Source organism: Sardina pilchardus, chromosome 14 (genome assembly GCF_963854185.1).
Source record: "Sardina pilchardus chromosome 14, fSarPil1.1, whole genome shotgun sequence".
NCBI classification, from domain to species: domain Eukaryota; kingdom Metazoa; phylum Chordata; class Actinopteri; order Clupeiformes; family Clupeidae; genus Sardina; species Sardina pilchardus.
In genome coordinates, this window is record NC_085007.1 from 2,893,943 (window position 1) to 2,913,942 (window position 20,000).

The 20,000-nt window shown below is 49.6% G+C and overlaps 2 protein-coding genes across 2 annotated transcripts in view; one reads left to right on the forward strand and one right to left on the reverse strand.

Moving 5' to 3' along the window:
• The window catches only part of dqx1 (DEAQ box RNA-dependent ATPase 1), a 30,731-nt gene extending 17,083 nt beyond the window's left edge, over positions 1-13,648 (reverse strand). Inside the window, exons 1-4 of the mRNA XM_062554573.1 lie at positions 13,329-13,648; positions 8,643-9,038; positions 6,356-6,549; positions 2,948-3,335 (exon numbers count right to left, since the gene is read on the reverse strand). Of these exons, the coding sequence (XP_062410557.1) occupies positions 2,948-3,335; positions 6,356-6,549; positions 8,643-8,939 (879 nt within the window). The 5' untranslated portion in view covers positions 8,940-9,038; positions 13,329-13,648. The remainder of the gene's footprint in view (positions 1-2,947; positions 3,336-6,355; positions 6,550-8,642; positions 9,039-13,328) is intronic.
• Positions 13,649-15,075: 1,427 nt separating this feature from the next.
• On the forward strand, positions 15,076-17,628 carry oxt (oxytocin). The gene is made up of 4 exons (XM_062554197.1): positions 15,076-15,133; positions 15,326-15,447; positions 16,076-16,280; positions 17,292-17,628. Exons 2-4 carry the CDS (start codon positions 15,328-15,330, stop codon positions 17,429-17,431), a joined length of 465 nt encoding a protein of 154 aa, XP_062410181.1. The 5' UTR covers positions 15,076-15,133; positions 15,326-15,327; the 3' UTR covers positions 17,432-17,628.
• The last annotated feature ends 2,372 nt before the right edge of the window (positions 17,629-20,000 follow it).

The following is a 20,000-nucleotide window of genomic DNA, read 5'->3' on the forward strand; positions in this document are numbered from 1 at the left end:
GCGCTGTTCTAAAAGTTGAACAGATTTCAACTTTGAGCGCTCTGAGCGCTGCGACAAAAAAGGTCGGCGCCGACCGTTTTTTTTCGCCGAGGGCGCTCAGCGCTGTGAGCGCAGAGCTACATAGACTTTACATTGAAAATTGTCGCCGTCGGCGCAAAAAACGCGTTTGGTGGACACAGCACCTTAATGTCCCAGCTGAAACAGGTGTAGCTGTGTAGCTGCAGAGTGTGAGAACTCTACTGCAGTGTTTAACGTTCAGCACCACTAATGACCACACCGATTAGGAGCTGAGACGTAAACACACACACACACACACACACACACACTGCAACTTCACACACTTCCAATTCACACAGTTCAAAAATTACCCACAAACACATGTCAAAGTGTCAACTGGTAAACAGCTCAGCTGTGAAGAGACATCACACACACACACACACACACGCACACACACACAAAGATCCTCTTTCTCTCTCGCTCTCTGACACACACATAAACACATGTTGGCGTGAGCCTTCTTCTGAGCTTGGCTATCGTTTGCTGATTGTGGCAGCTGAGTGGGTGTGTTGTTCTTAAAGGGACGGCTGCTGACGGCAGTTAAAGGGATGGCTGACTGACACACACACACACACACACACACACACACACACACACACACACACACACACAGGGCCTTAACTAGATGCCTTGGCTGCTCTACACAGCAGGAACACGGGTAGGATCAGGAGAGCACTCACTCAGGACAGGGTGTGGTTGTTGACACAAAGGGTGTTTGTGTGTGTGTGTGTGTGTGTGTGTGTGTGTGTAACAGGGAGGAGAGTAGGAGAGAGCAGGTGTGTATGTGTGTGTGTGTGTGTAACAGGGAGGGGAGTAGGAGAGAACAGGTGTGTATGTGTGTGTGTGTGTGTGTGTGTGTGTGTGTGTGTGTGTGTGTGTGTGTGTGTGTGTGTGTGTGTGTGTGTGTGTGTGTGTGTGTGTGTGTGTGTGTGTGTGTGTGTGTGTGTGTGTGTGTGTGTGTGTGTGTGTGTGTGAGGTGGTGTCACCTGAAGAGACACCTGAAACACTGCAGCCATTTTGAGGATTTATGTTTCACAGGCCCAGAGGGAGAGAGAGGGAGAGAGAGGGAGGGAGAGGGAGAGAGGGAGAGAGAGGGAGAGAGGGAGAGGGAGAGGGAGAGGGAGAGGGAGAGGGAGAGGGAGAGAGAGATGTCAGATATGTGAGAGATATGAGGGACAGAACAGAAGCAGGACAGTGAGAGAGGCAGAAAGGACTCCTGAGTCCTCGGGGGGATATTGAGGATATGACACAATTAGAGAGAGCGACATCACACCCAGAGAATAAGCTAGAGCCACCAGGACAGGACAAGCTGCATAACACAGTGTGAGAAAGTGGAACAGAGAGAGAGAGAGAGGGAGAGGGCAGGAAGAGAAAGAGAGAGAGGGCAGGAAGAGAGAGAGAGAGAGAGAGAGAGAGAGAGAGAGGGGGAGAGAGAGAGAGAGAGAGAGAGCAGGAAGAGAAAGAGAGAGAGAGAGAGAGAGATGGATGAAGGTATAAGAGAGAAAAGAGAGAGTGACCAGAGACCAACATAGAGCAGAAGAGAGAGAAGAAGAAAAGACAGAAAGAAACAAAAGGAGAAGGGAAAGAGGAGAGATGAAGGAGAGAGGGATAGAGAGGGCAAAGTGAGAGAGGAGAGGTGAATGAGAGAGGGATAGAGAGGGCAAAGTGAGAGAGGAGAGGTGAAGGAGAGAGGGATAGAGAGGGCAAAGTGAGAGAGGAGAGGTGGAGAGAGGGATAGAGAGGGCAAAGTGAGAGAGGAGAGGTGAAGGAGAGAGGGCAAAGTGAGAGAGGAGAGGTGAAGGAGGGATAGAGAGGGCAAAGTGAGAGAGGAGAGGTGAAGCAGAGAGGGATAGAGAGGGCAAAGTGAGAGAGGAGAGGTGAAGGAGAGAGGGATAGAGAGGGCAAAGTGAGAGAGGAGAGGTGAAGGAGGGATAGAGAGGGCAAAGTGAGAGAGGAAGGTGAAGGAGAGAGGGATGGAGAGGGCAAAGTGAGAGAGGAGAGGTGAAGGAGAGAAGGATAGAGAGGGCAAAGTGAGAGAGGAGAGGTGAAGGAGAGAGGGATAGAGAGGGCAAAGTGAGAGAGGAGAGGTGAAGGAGAGAGGGATAGAGAGGGCAAAGTGAGAGAGGAGAGGTGAAGGAGGGATAGAGAGGGCAAAGTGAGAGAGGAGAGGTGAAGGAGGGATAGAGAGGGCAAAGTGAGAGAGGAGAGGTGAAGGAGAGAGGGATAGAGAGGGCAAAGTGAGAGAGGAGAGGAGAGGTGAAGGCCCAACAGCAGGGAGCATCAGCCTCAGTCACGCTTCAGCTTCAGCCGTATATAAAGGAGAGTAATGAGATTAGGAGCTGGCCTTACAGCGCAATGGCACACACACACACACACACACACACACACACACACACACACACACACACACACACTCCAACATCTATACATAGTCACAAGGTGCTCACATGCGACTACACAATTCAGTTCAATGCAACACACACACACACACACACACACACACATACACACACACACACACACACACACACACACACACACACACACACACACACACACACACACACACACCTGAGTGCTGGGCAGGAAGACGAGTATGTCCCCCTGCTCCACACACACACACACACACACACACACACACACACACACACACACACACACACACCTGAGGGCTGGGCAGGAACACGAGGATGTCCCCCTCCTCCTCCACACACACACACACACACACACACACACACACACACACACACACACACACACACACACTACACACACTACACACACTACACACTACACACACACACACACACCTGAGCGCTGGGCAGGAAGACGAGTATGTCCCCCTGCTCCACACACACACACACACACACACACACACACACACACACACCTGAGCGCTGGGCAGGAAGACGAGTATGTCCCCCTCCTCTCCCCGGCGGTGCAGGTCCAGCACCATGTGGCAGGAGGCGGCGGGGGGGTCTCGTCCGGCGGGGGGGTCCCGGTACACCGTCTCCAGGCTGGGGGGGAGGTCTGGGGGGGGGAGGGCCAGGAGGGGCACGTTGTCCCCGAGGAAGGCGGCGATGGCGGGGGCGGTGTGCGGGTCGGTCAGCACGATGACGCGCAGCTCGCTCCGCTGCGCACACACGTCCCTCAGCAGCCCCAGCAGCACGTCGCTGGACAGCGTCCGCTCCTGCACCTCGTCCAGAACCAGAACCCCGTACTGCCGCAGCAGCGGGTCCGCCATCATGTCCCCCAGCAGCAGCGCGTCCGTCTCAAACCTGACCACCGGGGGGGGGGGGGGGGGGGGGTTCATCTCTGTTATAATAGGTGCGTTTGACTTCATGTAGCCGTCTTAAGACGACTGCAGACGAGACTATTTCTGACATTCTGATAGGTCTTTCAAACATACGTCATGGTTGAAAACCTATCAGAATGTCAGAAATAGTCTCGTCTGCAGTCGTCTTAAGACGGCTACATGAAGTCAAACGCACCTATTAACTGCACACAGGGCAAGCACTAGCTGCTTTGTGATAGGTCACCTTGTGCCCACTGCCAATCAGCACGTAGATGACATCCTACTGTTAGCGGGACACACTAGCAGTGCTAACATTAGCTGCCCTTGTTCAGACAGACAGGAGGAGACTGAGACTGTTAGCGGGACACACTAGCAGTGCTAACATTAGCTGCCCTTGTTCAGACAGACAGGAGGAGACTGAGACTGTTAGCGGGACACACTAGCAGTGCTAACATTAGCTGCCCTTGTTCAGACAGACAGGTTAAGGAAGAGACTGAGGTTGTGTCTAGAAGTCAAGCGTGCACGCTGGGCAGTGTGCATTTCCCGGAAGTTACGTCAGAATAGACTGTCCGAAAGTCAAGCGCTCTCACTAGTTGGCTACTTCGTTTGGCGTGATTTCCAAGCGTGCATCGATGCATCTTTTTTGCCCTCGGGTATCCCATAATCCATTGCGCAGCGCAGGTCAAGCTCCACACGTCATGCAAATCGTCAACACACCCCCCTCCCCGAGTCAGGTGACGCCAACTAGTTAGTGCTGTCCAAATGTAGGTAGGGACGCATACTGAGGAGCAAGCTAACTAATACGCTACTGGGAAGAAGGTACTACCCAGCGTGTACGCTTGACTTCTGGACATAACCTGAGACTGAGACTGAGGAGAAGAGAACCTGAAATCCTGACTACTAGGATTGCATCTCCTGATGAGAATATCTGATGATGACGCTGTGCTTCTCAGTTACAGGTAGGCAAGCTAAACAGCCAATCAGAGCAGCCCTTTTCCTGACAGATCTGAATCAGTTGCAGACAGGCCAGCACCTCACCGCATGGAGGCACTCAGACGCGTGGTGCATTCTGGGAGTTGTAGTGAAAGTTGTAGCGAATGTGAAATGGCACAGTGCAGGTGGCATACAGAGAGCAGCGGAAGTCAGGACACCCGTCTATAGGCCAGGCAGTCAGGACACCCGTCTATAGGCCCGTCAGTGCCGGCTGTAGAGATAATGTTCCATCTTTTCTGTGACTTTAGCAAAGTTATCCAACATTATGCAGCAAACTTTCAGCTACTTCACCTATAAAAGTCGCTAAATGCTCTATTTAAAACCCTTTATGGTGCTATGTAGGACAAAAAGAAGTTCTTGCCCTCTGCAGCTCTATGTCACAACAAGCTAAATGACTCTCACAAAGTTAATTTTAAGGATGCACAGAGCAGTACAGCGCAGTGCAGTGCAGCAATGCTAGTGTGACTTTTCTAAGATGATCCCCAACCAATGCCCTAAAAAAAACCGACCACTTAAAGCACAGTGTTGTTGTTTGTGTTAGACCACTTAAAGCACAGTGTTGTTGTTTGTGTTAGCCGTTTACTTTGCTCAGATAACTGCTCATGTTCTCCAGGTGCAGTTTTTGGGAATGGTCCTAACATGCTATAGCTTGACTTCTAGAACTGACTATGGGTGCCTCTCATGCAGCGTTTATACGTCCTCCCTCGCTCCTCGATGCCTCGATCCTCACTGATCTACATAAAGAATGATGGGGGGGAAACAATGGGATAGTCTATCCAGTGTTAGTTATAGATCAGTGGGAACGCCCCTCGAGGATCGAGCATCGAGGATCGAGGAGGCATGTTGAGAGGCACCCCTTGATTACAAACCCTGGGGTTTTAGCTAGTAAGTGATGCTAGCACCCTGGGGTTTTAGCTAGTAAGTGATGCTAGCACTCTGGGGTTTTAGCTAGTAAGTGATGCTAGCACTCTGGGGTTTTAGCTAGTAAGTGATGCTAGCACCCTGGGGTTTTAGCTAGTAAGTGATGCTAGCACTCTGGGGTTCTAGCTAGTAAATGATGCTAGCACCCTGGGGTTTTAGCTAGTAAGTGATGCTAGCACTCTGGGGTTCTAGCTAGTAAATGATGCTAGCACCCTGGGGTTTTAGCTAGTAAGTGATGCTAGCACTCTGGGGTTTTAGCTAGTAAGTGATGCTAGCACCCTGGGGTTTTAGCTAGTAAGTGATGCTAGCACCGTGATGCTAGCACTCTGGGGTTTTAGCTAGTAAGTGATGCTAGCACCCTGGGGTTTTAGCTAGTAAGTGATGCTAGCACCCTGGGGTTTTAGCTAGTAAACGATGCTAGCACCCTGGGGTTTTAGCTAGTAAGTGATAAGTGATGCTAGCACCCTGGGGTTTTAGCTAGTAAGCGATGCTAGCACCCTGGGGTTTTAGCTAGTAAGTGATGCTAGCACCCTGGGGTTTTAGCTAGTAATTGATGCTAGCACCCTGGGGTTTTAGCTAGTAAGTGATAAGTGATGCTAGCACCCTGGGGTTTTAGCTAGTAAGTGATGCTAGCACCCTGGGGTTTTAGTTAGTAAGTGATGCTAGCACCATGGGGCTTTAGCTAGTAAGTGATGCTAACACTCTGGGGTTTTAGCTAGTAAGTGATGCTAGCACCCTGGGGTTTTAGCTAGTAAGTGATGCTAGCACCATGAGGCTAGCACTCTGGGGTTTTAGCTAGTAAGTGATGCTAGCACCCTGGGGTTTTAGCTAGTAAGTGATAAGTGATGCTAGCACCCTGGGGTTTTAGTTAGTAAGTGATGCTAGCACCCTGGGGTTTTAGTTAGTAAGTGATGCTAGCACCATGGGGCTTTAGCTAGTAAGTGATGCTAGCACCCTGGGGCTTTAGCTAGTAAGTGATGCTAGCACCCTGGGGTTTTAGCTAGCAGCGACTCCCAATCAGAGGTGCTGCAGGCTGCGCAGGTCACACTTGGCCAATGAGCAGGCACATCCCAGAGCTTTGGGCCTCACCTGAGCAGCGTGTCGGGGGTGCAGGCGTCGTCGTGCGGGACGCAGTAGCCCACCTCCAGGCCCAGGCTGAGGTCCATCTCGTCCGCCACGTGCAGCGCCAGGCTGCAGGCGGCCGCCGCGTACGGCTCACAGCAGCACACCAGCCCGTCAGCAAACTGCTGCGAGAGCGCGTACTCCACACACCACTGCGGCACCTAGGCACACACACCACAGAGCATGAGGATGAGAAGTGTGTGTGTGTGTGTGTGTGTGTGTGTGAGAGAAAGGGTGTACTCCACACACCACAGAGCATGAGGATGAGAAGTGTGTGTGTGTGTGTGTGTGTGAGAGAGAAAGGGTGTACTCCACACACCACTGCGGCACCTGGGCACACACACCACAGAGCATGAGGATGAGAAGTGTGTGTGTGTGTGTGTGTGTGTGTGTGTGTGTGTGTGTGAGAGAAAGGGTGTACTCCACACACCACTGCGGCACCTGGGCACACACACCACAGAGCATGAGGATGAGAAGTGTGTGTGTGTGTGTGTGTGTGTGTGTGTGTGAGAGAGAAAGGGTGTACTCCACACACCACTGCGGCACCTGGGCACACACACCACAGAGCATGAGGATGAGAAGTGTGTGTGTGTGTGTGTGTGTGTGTGTGTGTGTGTGTGAGAGAGAAAGGGTGTACTCCACACACCACTGCGGCACCTGGGCACACACACCACAGAGCATGAGGATGAGAAGTGTGTGTGTGTGTGTGTGTGTGTGTGTGTGTGTGTGAGAGAGAGAAAGGGTGTACTCCACACACCACTGCGGCACCTGGGCACACACACCACAGAGCATGAGGATGAGAAGTGTGTGTGTGTGTGTGTGTGAGAGAGAGAAAGGGTGTACTCCACACACCACTGCGGCACCTGGGCACACACACCACAGAGCATGAGGATGAGAAGTGTGTGTGTGTGTGTGTGTGAGAGAGCGCGTACTCCACACACCACTGCGGCACCTAGGCACACACACCACAGGGCATGAGGATGAGAAGTGTGTGTGTGTGTGTGTGTGTGTGTGTGTGTGTGTGAGAGAAAGGGTGTACTCCACACACCACTGCGGCACCTGGGCACACACACCACAGAGCATGAGGATGAGAAGTGTGTGTGTGTGTGTGTGTGTGTGTGTGTGTGTGTGTGTATGTGTGAGAGAGAAAGGGTGTACTCCACACACCACTGCGGCACCTAGGCACACACACCACAGAGCATGAGGACGAGAAGTGTGTGTGTGTGTATGTGTGTGTGTGTGTGTGTGTGTGTGTGTGTGTGTGTGTGTGTGTGTGTGTGTGTGCCCAGTGTATACTCTGACCTCTCTCTGTGTGTGTGAGTGTGTGTGAGTGTGTGTGTATGCCCAGTGTACACTCTCACCTCTCTCTGTGTGTGTGTGTGTGTGTGTGTGTGTGTGTGTGTGTGTGTGTGTGTGTGTGTGTGTGTGTGTGTGTGTGTGTGTGTGTGTGTGCCCAGTGTATACTCTGACCTCTCTCTGTGTGTGTGAGTGTGTGTGAGTGTGTGTGTATGCCCAGTGTACACTCTCACCTCTCTCTGTGTGTGTGTGTGTGTGTGTGTGTGTGTGTGTGAGTGTGTGTGTGTGTGTGTCTGTGTGTGTGTGCCCAGTGTACACTCTCACCTCTCTCTGTGTGTGTGTGTGTGTGTGTGTGAGTGTGTGTGTGTGTGTGTCTGTGTCTGTGTGTGTGTGCCCAGTGTACACTCTGACCTATATGAGAATGTGGCACTCTGACGCACTAACACTCTGAACAGCAGCATTCCGAAGTTTCAAGGCAGCAGAGTATGTTTAAAAGGGTTTAGAGAGGCAGCCTACCAACGAACACACACTGACCACCCTCACCTGTGGTTTCTCCCTCACCTGTGTGAGCTGTGGTTTCTCCCTCACCTGTGCGCTGCATCCTCACCTGTGCACTACACACTACATCCTCACCTGTACACTACACACTACATTCTCACCTGTGCACTACACACTACATCCTCACCTGTGCGCTGCATTCTCACCTGTGCGCTGCATTCTCACCTGTGCGCTGCATTCTCACCTGGGTGCTCTTGCCGGAGCCACTGGGCGCGCTCAGGACCACCATGCTGTGTGTGTGTGTGTGTGTGTGTGTGTGTGTGTGTGTATGTGCTGCATTCTCACCTGGGTGCTCTTGCCGGAGCCACTGGGCGCGCTCAGGACCACCATGCTGTGTGTGTGTGTGTGTGTGTGTGTGTGTGTGTGTGTGTGTGTGTGTGTGTATGTGCTGCATTCTCACCTGGGTGCTCTTGCCGGAGCCACTGGGCGCGCTCAGGACCACCATGCTGTGCTCCTCCAGGTGCTCCAGCAGGCTGTACTTGAGACTCCAGACAGGCAGGTGGCGCCGCTGCTCCAGCAGGCTGTAGTAGCGCGAGGAGAAGGGCAGCCCGTCGTACGGGTTCACCTCCAGGTCGCCCAGCTCCCCGTCCGCCACCCCGTCCTCCTCCTCGCCGGACAGCAGCGACGACAGCGACAGCGCGTCCAGCGCGTCCAGAGGGGGCAGCGGGGGGGAGGGCACGGCCGACGCCAGCGACATCACAACGCCTGCTCTCGTCGCCGCGGCAACCGGAGGGAGGGAGCAGAGAGGGGATGAGTGTGAGGAGAGGGCACCTCAACCTGATCACACGGGGCTCACCTGAGAGAGAGAGAGAGAGAGAGAGAGAGAGAGAGAGAGAGAGAGAGAGAGAGAGAGAGAGAGAGAGGAGACATTCACCTCAGTTAAGCCTTGTTCACATCATCACGCCAAATCTGATTTTTAGCATATCCAGATTGTATCTAGCTTAGTTTGGCATATCCAGATTGTATCTAGCTTAGTTTAGCATATCCAGATTGTATCTAGCTTAGTTTGGCATATCCAGATTGTATCTAGCTTAGTTTAGCATATCCAGATTGTATCTAGCTTATTTTTCCGGCAGTCAGCAAAGTGAGAATCCACGAGATCTAATTTTTCCAAATCTGATTCAAAGCACAAATGGAGGTGGTTTTGAATGTGATTCCAATTGGATTTTTACAGATCCATTTCAATCTGAACTTCTCTTGAATAGGATTTTGAAGTGCCTTCCATGTCACAACGTGACACAAACAACAACAACAACAACAACAACAACAGCAAAAACAACGTAGATCCGGAGAGATGGAAGTTAATTCAAGGCGAAGAAGAAGAGAGTCTGGCCTCCAGGCTAAAAAATGGTGGAAGAAAACAACAACAAGAAAACAACAGTCTGTGGACAGACAAGGAGATTGAGGACGAAGCCTGTTGCCAGAGAAATCAATGTGGATGTGGACTTGAGTGTGTATGTGGACTATGTCAATACGGACATGCAGATCCCATCTGATCACTTGCAATATGTAACGAGGACAGTCAGTAACATCGGATTCTGATTTGGGGAAAAAACGGCTTTGGGATGCAGCCTGAACAAGGCCTTAGTAACTACAGTAAATACAGTATGCAGCCTACCCGTATCAGCAGAGCCAGGAAGATAATTCTGGGAGTTGTAGTTTCTTATCTCGACTACAATAGCAATGAGAAGGTGTGCCAGAACTCTAGCACACAGGACTCTAGAATGAGAAGGTGTGCCAGGACTCTAGCACACAGGACTCTAGAATGAGAAGGTGTGCCAGGACTCTAGCACACAGGACTCTAGAATGAGAAGGTGTGCCAGGACTCTAGCACACAGGACTCTAGAATGAGAAGGTGTGCCAGGACTCTAGAATGAGAAGGTGTGACAGGACTCTAGCACACAGGACTCTAGAATGAGAAGGTGTGCCAGGACTCTAGCACACAGGACTCTAGAATGAGAAGGTGTGCCAGGACTCTAGAATGAGAAGGTGTGACAGGACTCTAGCACACAGGACTCTAGAATGAGAAGGTGTGCCAGGACTCTAGAATGAGAAGGTGCGACAGGACTCTAGCACACAGGACTCCAGAATGAGAAGGTGCGACAGAGAGGGTTAAAGCGGAGCGAGAGGCGCAAACGTTCGATCATTTCCGCGTTCTGTCTTTGCAAAGGGGAGGGGGGCTAAATCCCCCTTTAAGCAGACCTGTAACATTCAAACTGAACTGCTTGCCAATCTGACAGAGATCGATATCCCACTATGACGTCTTTGCGACACGCCTCTTTAAGCAGACCGGAACTGTTCGAATTTTGCTTCCATAGAGATGCATTACGTTGCTCTATCTTGTCAATAATTAAGGATCTTTGGGTGCGACAGGACTCTAGCACACAGGACTCTAAAATGAGAAGGTGTGCCAGGACTCTAGCACACAGGACTCTAGAATGAGAAGGTGTGACAGGACTCTAGAATGAGAAGGTGTGACAGGACTCTAGCACACAGGACTCTAGAATGAGAAGGTGTGCCAGGACTCTAGAATGAGAAGGTGCGACAGGACTCTAGCACACAGGACTCCAGAATGAGAAGGTGCGACAGGACTCTAGCACACAGGACTCTAAAATGAGAAGGTGTGACAGGACTCTAGCACACAGGACTCTAGAATGAGAAGGTGCGACAGGACTCTAGCACACAGGACTCTAGAATGAGAAGGTGCGACAGGACTCAAAGATCCTTCATTACTGACAAGGCAACATAATGCATCTCTATGGAAGCAAAATTCGAACGTTTCCTGTCTGCTTAAAGAGGCGCGTCGCAAAGACGTCAATAGTGGGATATCGATCTCTGTCAGATTGGCAAGCAGTTCAGTTCGAATGTAACGATACTTTCTAGGTCTGCTTAAAGGGGGATTTCGCCCCCCCCCCACCCCCCACCCCCCACCCCACTCACTGTCTGAAAGAGGAAACCTACCTCTACCTATTCCATGTGTGTTTGTATGGGAGAGAGAGAGAGAGTGAGTGTGAGTGTGAGTGTGTGTGTGAGAGAGTGAGTGTGTGTGTGTGTGTGTGTGTGTGTGAGGACGTTGTCTTTATGGTGTTAGTGGATGAGGATGTGTGTGTGAATGAGGACGTTGTCTTCACTGTGTCACTGTGTCAGTGTGTAAGGATGTGTGTGTGTGTGTGTGTGTGTGAGGATGTTGTCTTTACCGTGTTAGTGTGTGAGGACGTGTGAAGACGTGTGAGAGGACGTGTGTGTGAGGTTGCTGCTTTACTGTGTCAGTGTGTGTGTATGTGTGTGTGTGTGTGTGTGTGTGTGTGTGTGTGTGTGTGTGTGTGAGGACGTTGTCTTTGCTGTGTCAGACGCTGGACTAGGGTGTGGTTCAGCTGCAGCTGACTTCAGACAGCCAGGATATCTCACTCATTCCTGGAATGCCAACATGTGCCCTGTGGCAATGAAGGCACACACACACACACACACACACACACACACACACGGTTCATGTCTTGTGACTATCTGTAAAAACGATCACATCAGATATTCAAACACACACACTTGAGCTGTGTGAAAATAAAGACTCTGTATTTACATATCAGCTGATAAATGTGGGTGCTGCACATGGATCGGTCTCTACTGAGCGCAATACACACACACACACACACACACACACACACACACACACACACACTTTATGCACACGGATCGGTCTCTACTGAGCACAATACACACACACACACACACACACACTTTATGCACACGGATCGGTCTCTACTGAGCGCAATACACACACACACACACACACTTTATGCACACAGATCGGTCTCTACTGAGCACAATACACACACACACACACACACACACACACTTTATGCACACAGATCGGTCTCTACTGAGCAGGAACTTTATGCACACAAGGACCTGCAGCGTGAGGCCTTCTGTGTGTACCGTGTGACACCCTTCAAGCCTCACGGCAGAGTCCCGCTACAATATGGCAAGAACAACAAGCTTGAGCCAGACTGCGTCTACAGCAGAGCAGCATTGATGATTATGTGTTGTTCTGGACACAGTTGGCTCTACAGGAGAGGATCCTCAGTGGCTATGAATGCTGTTATGTGTTGTTCTGGACACAGTTCGCTCTACAGGAGAGGACCCTCAGTGGCTATGAATGCTGCTAACACATAGCCACTGTGTCTCTGGACACAGTTCGCTCTACAGGAGAGGACCCTCAGTGGCTATGTGTTGTTCTGGACACAGTTCGCTCTACAGGAGAGGACCCTCAGTGGCTATGAATGACACATCAGGGAAGATGCAGCATGATCATCCTTCTCTTGGCACACTGCCCCCAACCCCCCCCACCCCACCCCGACACACACACGCACGCACACACACACACGCACTTATTATCATCCAAGAGGCGGGTGCTGTGTGACCGAGGGCCGCTGGGAAGTGATGGAGCTTTATTTTCCATCAGATGCAGAGTGAGACTGAGAGTGAGGGGGGGGGGGGGTGGTGGTGGGGGGGTTCAGTTCAGAGGGGAGGGCGGGATTATTAAACACCATTAAAGACCATCACATATGGGAGGAGTCAGAATGTGTACTGTAGTCTACTCTACACAACAACAAAGGAGTGTGAAGAAATGCCATGACATCATTTTATGAAGCAACACTCCATCATATTGACATGAAGTCTGCCATACAAATGTGCACAGACACAAACTCTCCCAATCAGACAGATTCAGGCTACATGGATAACAACGAGCCACAATGAATATGTGCTGCCAAACAAACCCCTCTATGCTAGGACACTTACTGTAGCCGAAACCTATAGGAGTACAGGGACACAGAACAAAGCAAGACCATACAGAATGCGTAGTCTCATCAGGTCACACGGTAGCAACTCAAACCCCCTCTGTGCTGCCCTGTTATGTTCTTATCTGTGTGAAGCTCGCCGGAGATCGAGTAGGCTGCTGACCTGCTACGTGTCAGCTGACTGTCACTCGAGCATAAAAAAGATGGGAGAGCAATGTCGTTCAACGGATTAAAAACAACGAAGAGGACAGAGCTGCAAATAAACAGTTATCTTGTATAACCTTACCTACCTTTGAAACATTTCTCCACAACGATCCTCCGGAACCCCAACCCAGAAACCGAGACACCCTTGCGGGATAGGCTACTCCCCCTGTCACTGAGCTAGCGTTAAGGTCTGTCAGCGACGTTGGAGATTCTGAGCCAGTAGGCTAACGCAATTGCTGAGACGGTGGCCAGACAAATTCTTCCAACAAACGTCCCGTCTACAAGTATAGTAGGAAACGAAGCCTGAATACGACGTATTTTCTCTAATAATTAGTCCGTGACTGCTGACGTTACGTGTGAAGCTGCGTTGGTCACTACGGAGCTACCGAAACTCCGCCATGTTGGCTTCCGCTTACGGTGCTCAGGTGGAGGGCGATGCCAGCCAACATAGAGGAGGAGTCGCGATGCTGTCTGTCGGCAGTCAAAAATGAAATCTGTTGGTTAATCCCCTGTAAACAATACATGGCCCTATTTCACTGCGTGATAATAGAATTAAATGCTGCAGATTAGGTCAATCTCCTCGCCTACTGTTATAGCCAGCTGTAGGAGAGTCATTTAGAGACGACCGTAACCCAAATTGATTTGAATAATATTATGGTCTAGCAATAAAGGATCTAAATACAAATTTAGGAAAAATAAATAAATAAATAAATCTCACACGCTACAGCCTACAGCCTATAAAAAAAATAATAAAAAGGTCATACTCTCCCTTAAAGTGTGGCAAATAGTAAAACAGTTTGCGCATAAAAGTGTTTCAGAACAGTTTGCGCCCAGCTGACTATAAAATTAAGATAGGCCTCCTGACAGAAGTTGCGTCAAGTTAATTGCGTCAGTCGGGGTATTTTAACTCAGTTGGCCTTTTGACTGTGGTCATATAATGAAGTTTAATTCACTGGCCCTGCACATCATTAAAATCAATTAAATGCGTAAATTACTGGGCTGTACGGTGTAAAGGTGATCATATTAAATGCATGCTGACCTCATTCTAATTAGAAGAGCATGACTAGAGGAATATATTAGGCTGCCATTTTTATTCTCTTGGAATCCTAGGCCATGACAATACCTTCATTTTATGTGACGGTTTAAGTTTATGTGACACATGTGTGGATGAAGATTAAATGTTTTCTTCTCATCATCTTTTATATAATATAATACTGTTGTGTTGGCACTCCACTGAGGTACTGTCAGACTAGGCCTCTCGCTGTTCCTTATGGTATTAAACGCAAAAGTGAACTCATGAGCTGATGTAGGCTAACAGACAGGTGTTGACAGATGTTGACAGGTGAGGCCAGCACAGTGGGGCTGGACATACAGTATGTGGGCATTTCATTACAGAATCTAATCTAATTTTGATTTTAATTGTGCATGCAGCCTAGTCTATCAGATGAGTAGGGTGTGTGTGTGTGTGTGTGTGTGTGTGTGTGTGTGCGTGTGCATGCATGGTCTTAGGGTTGCACCACGGTGCCTCTCTGGCCAAAAAGCTATACTTGTGCTTTTGTCAGAATTTAACTTAGAACTCTGACCACCACCCGCCACTTAACCTTGTCCTGCCGTGGCGTGCTGATGTCCTTATGCATGGGCACGGCGATCTCCATTAAAGCCTCACAGCTCATTACTGGACTTCCTACAGCCCATGCACTGACCCTACGGGGTCACTCAATTAATCTGCTGCTGATCACCGTTAATCAGCAGATATGGACCCACATCATGCCCTCGGGGCTCTTAAGAGTATATAAGGGCCACTTCTCACACCCAAGACCAAAGAAGCTTCTTCCCTCCTGACACAACGCAAACCAGCACCTCAGAGCAACTCAACCCTCAACCTCGCAAAGTAAGTCCGTTTGTCATTTATACTGCAGGACCTTTACTTAGATTCAAGATTTTTTTAAAGATTTAAGTCGGCCATTTCATATTTCAATGAACAGCTCAGACTGAATGTTCTGATAGAGCTGATGGTGTTCTGTGACTGTGTGCTCCTAACTTCTCCTGCCTCTCTCTCCTGGTCTCTCCTGGTGTCCACCAGTAATGTCTGGAGCCCCGGGTCTGGTCTTCTGCCTGCTGTGCCTTCTGTCCGTCTGCACGGCCTGCTACATCTCCAACTGCCCCATCGGGGGCAAGAGAGCCCTGCAGGACCTACCCAGGAAGGTGCGTTTAGGAGTCCCTTTCTATTTTACTGCCTTGTGAAGGTGCCTATTTTACCAGAGAGTCATATTCCTGGTCATTGTTGGAATAATTCTAGGCTGGGTGAACCCTGCCTGAACTTCCGGGGAATTTGAATTTGGCCCGGCAGCTCAGGCTGGAAACCATCTATTTTCGCTGTTTACTGCCAGAACCTTTGGCTCCAATCAGAAACGGTCATACTCTAGTCCTGGCACGCTATTGGCCGGTGACGCTCCGAAAACTAAACTTAAGCGACGCGAAGTGCAGTACAAACAAAGCGCAGCCTCGCCAGACTAATGTTCAATCTTAAAAGATTGAGTTTAGTATGGTGAAAACCAGACTAGAATAATTCCACATCCTTAAGTTAAAATGAATAAATAATGTAATTATATAGTTATATTATAATATATTATTAAAATATCATATAACAACATAATCATACAGTTCATTGAATTCACTTAATCGTCTAATGGCCTTGACTACCAGGCATCTTCTTCCATTTTAAACTGCAGTGGAACCAGTGTATGTGTTCAGTGTTGATGTTGATTGGTTATTAAGTACCCCTGTGCTGTGCTCTGCCATACCATAATGCCCCTGTTGCCGCTGGCTGCAGTGCCTGTCGTGTGGGCCGGGGGAGCGCGGGCGCTGCGTGGGCCCCAGCATCTGCTGCGGGGAGGGCATGGGCTGCTACCTGGGCTCCCCCGAGACCGCGCGCTGCCTGGAGGAGAACTTCCTGCCCTCCCCCTGCGAGGCCGGCGGGAGACCCTGCGGCTCCGAGGACGGCCACTGCACCGCCCCGGGCATCTGCTGCGACTCAGGTGAGGAGGACGAACCCTCGCCACCGCCAACGCCACCGCCAGCGCATCAGCGTCACCTCGGCAACACAACACCTGCTCAGTTCCTCACCACTCATCATCATCTACACGAATATGTGAAGGGGCATCCCATAATAGACAGCTATGTAGTATACTGTATGTGAAGGGGCATCCAATATTAGACAGCTATGTAGTATACTGTATGTGAAGGGGCATCCACTGATAGACAGCTACGTAGTATACTGTATGTGAAGGGGCATCCAATGTTAGACAGCTACAGTGATAGACAGCTACTTAGTATACTGTATGTGAAGGGGCATCCAATGATAGACAGCTACGTAGTATACTGTATGTGAAGGGGCATCCAATGAGAGACAGCTATGTAGTATACTGTATGTGAAGGGGCATCCAATGAGAGACAGCTATGTAGTATACTGTATGTGAAGGGGCATCCAATGATAGACAGCTACGTAGTATACTGTATGTGAAGGGGCATCCAATGATAGACAGCTACGTAGTATACTGTATGTGAAGGGGCATCCAATGATAGACAGCTACGTAGTATACTGTATCTGAAGGGGCATCCAATGATAGACAGCTATGTAGTATACTGTATGTGAAGGGGCATCCAATGATAGACAGCTATGTAGTATACTGTATGTGAAGGGGCATCCACTGTCAGCATCATCTCCTATGTAAATTTATCTTGCAATTTAGAGGATGAGACATTTCCATTTAGCCAAAAGCACAACATTTAAGTTGCTGAGTGGCTGATGCTTATTCTCCTCTACAACGTTATTCAGAATAGATGTGTACAATAGCTGGACAGCAGATAGAACATCAACATTCACTGAAACTGTAATCCTTGTACAGCATTAGTCTATAGAACCATCTCCTCTCCTATGGACGCCTACTGTATCTCTGTACTGTTTGGACTTATTTACAGCATGTGCAATACTGGCAAAAGGACACACACCGAGTGTTAATATCTGATAACTTGTGTCTTTTTCTCAGAGGGCTGTGCCGTCGACCAATCCTGTCTGGATGCCGACGACGAGGACACTCCTCTTAACCAATCAGAAAGCAGCAAGGACCTCCTGATGAAGCTCCTCCACATCAGCGGGCAGACCCACCCCTTCAGACTCCACCAATGAGCATCGTCCGAGCAGACCAGGAAGTGTCTTCAGCAATGAAGGTGTGTCAAGAAAACAATGACCACATCACTCAAAGACCTAAGCATTCACATGTACATACAGATATTTTGTACAGGAAATAGATGTGCATAGATGTATAACAAAAGCCAGGAACACTGTATTGTACTGTAATAGTGCTCTCTGGAGTACACGATGAATAAAACATGAAAAAAGATATCTTGAGTATGTGCTTCCGTTGTATTTTATTCCCCTATAGTGGAACGACTCACTATAAGTGCTGCAGGGGGGTATCTAGTGCAGACCAGGGGGGTATCTAGTGCAGGCCAGGGGGTATCTATTGCAGCTAGTACAGGGGTATCTAGTGCAGGGGGGTATCTAGTGCAGGGGGGTATCTAGTGCAGGCCAGGGGTTTTCTAGTGCAGGCAAGGGGGTATCTAGTGCAGGCCAGGGGGTATCTAGTGCTGCTAGTGCAGGGAGGTATCTAGTGCAGGCCAGGGGGTATCTAGAGCAGGCCAGGGGGTATCTAGAGCAGGCCAGGGGGGTATCTAGTGCAGGCCAGGGGGTATCTAGTGCAGGCCAGGGGGGTATCTAGTGCAGGCCAGGGGGTATCTAGTGCAGGCAAGGGGGTATCTAGTGCAGGCCAGGGGGGTATCTAGTGCAGCTAGTACAGGGGTATCTAGTGCAGGGGGGTATCTAGTGCAGGCCAGGGGGTATCTAGTACAGGGGTATCTAGTGCAGGCCAGGGGGGGTATCTAGTGCAGGCCAGGGGGTATCTAGTGCAGGGGGGTATCTAGTGCAGGCCAGGGGTTTTCTAGTGCAGGCAAGGGGGTATCTAGTGCAGGCCAGGGGGTATCTAGTGCTGCTAGTGCAGGGAGGTATCTAGTGCAGGCCAGGGGGTATCTAGAGCAGGCCAGGGGGTATCTAGTGCAGGCCAGGGGGTATCTAGTGCTGCTAGTGCAGGGGGGTATCTAGTGCAGGCCAGGGGGTATCTAGTGCAGGCCAGGGGGTATCTAGAGCAGGCCAGGGGGGTATCTAGTGCAGGCCAGGGGGTATCTAGTGCAGGCCAGGGGGTATCTAGAGCAGGAGTGTCTCTTTGCATCTTCAAGATGCTGTTGTAGACCCAGCGTTCCAAGAGTGCCTCCTCTCCTAACACTTCCAACAACCCAACCCAACCCAACCCAACCCAACCCAAGCCAACCCAACCCAACCCAACCCAACCCAACCCAAGCCAACCCAAGCCAACCCAACCCAACCCAAGCCAACCCAACCCAACCCAACCCAAGCCAACCCAACCCAACCCAACCCAACCCAACCCAACCCAACCCGCACACCCTCAGCTACACTTCGGCTACTTAAACTCCTGCGCCCTCCTCCTCTGGAAATAGCATTAATCGTTTGTATTAATTAATATTAATCGTAGTATTGAATGTTATCTAAGGTCTCCACTGCAGTGTGGTTCAAATGTTATTCCTAATGTTTGTGAGTGGCTTTAGATAAATGTAAATGTAAATGTAAATATTAATGTCATGTATAAATCTGCATGTTTATAAGATTGCACTGTTTAATGCGACTAAAAGGCATGAGGCTGGTTCAGAAGTGCAGTTTAATGTCAAACTCCACTCTGAAAGCTACCATGACTGACAACAAGAATAAAACCTTCAACAATCAGAAAGTGATTAAAACAGTTAAATAGTTTGATGAAACAGAATATGAGAACCAGCATAAAACAATTAAAAATAGATGAGCCTAAATTAATTTGTGTTGCAAGCTGTATAATAGTACCTTCACAGCCAGAGCTCAAATGTGTGCATATTCAGAAAGTTGCATTTAATCTGGTGCACACAGAACTCTGCACCCTGATCTCAGATCTGTATCATGGAAACACAGTTGATTGCATAATATCTCATCAAATACGAATCACGGCAGTAATAGTAATTAGCAGTAATTATAACAGTCTACGGGAATACTTGCCATGTGAATGACAATAAGGCTTGTAGAACACACACACACACACACACACACACACACACACACACACACACACACACACACACACACACACACACACACACACACACACACACACACACACACACACACACACACACACACACACACACACACACACACACACACACACACACACACACACACACACACACCTTCCCAGGGTCCATAGGGTGAAGAACATGGGCGCCCATAAAGGCATAAAGTTATATGGAGTGCACATGGAGGAGCAAAGAACACTGCTGATACAGGGAGATACACAATCAGGTGACATGCATGCACTTAGGGACATCATCCCACAACACACACACACACACACACACACACACACACACAGGGACTTCACCCCAGAATACAAGAGATGTACACTATACTGCCAAAAGCATTCGCTCACCTGCCTTGAACCTCAGTCACATGTTTAATATGACGTCGGTCCACCCATTACAGAGTTGAGGTCAGAACTCTGTGCAGGCCAGTCAAGTTCATCAACACCAAACTCTGTCATCCATGTCTTTATGGACCGTGCTTTGTGCTGGTACACAGGTGTAGGAACAGGAAGTGG

Bases quoted from the DNA above. Each gene is read 5' to 3' on its own strand.
- oxt (XM_062554197.1), top strand. From the start codon at position 15,328: ATGTCTGGAGCCCCGGGTCTGGTCTTCTGCCTGCTGTGCCTTCTGTCC. The intron at 15,448-16,075 runs GTGCGTTTAGGA...CGCTGGCTGCAG, and splicing joins TGCAGGACCTACCCAGGAAG to TGCCTGTCGTGTGGGCCGGG. The intron at 16,281-17,291 runs GTGAGGAGGACG...TCTTTTTCTCAG, and splicing joins GGGCATCTGCTGCGACTCAG to AGGGCTGTGCCGTCGACCAA.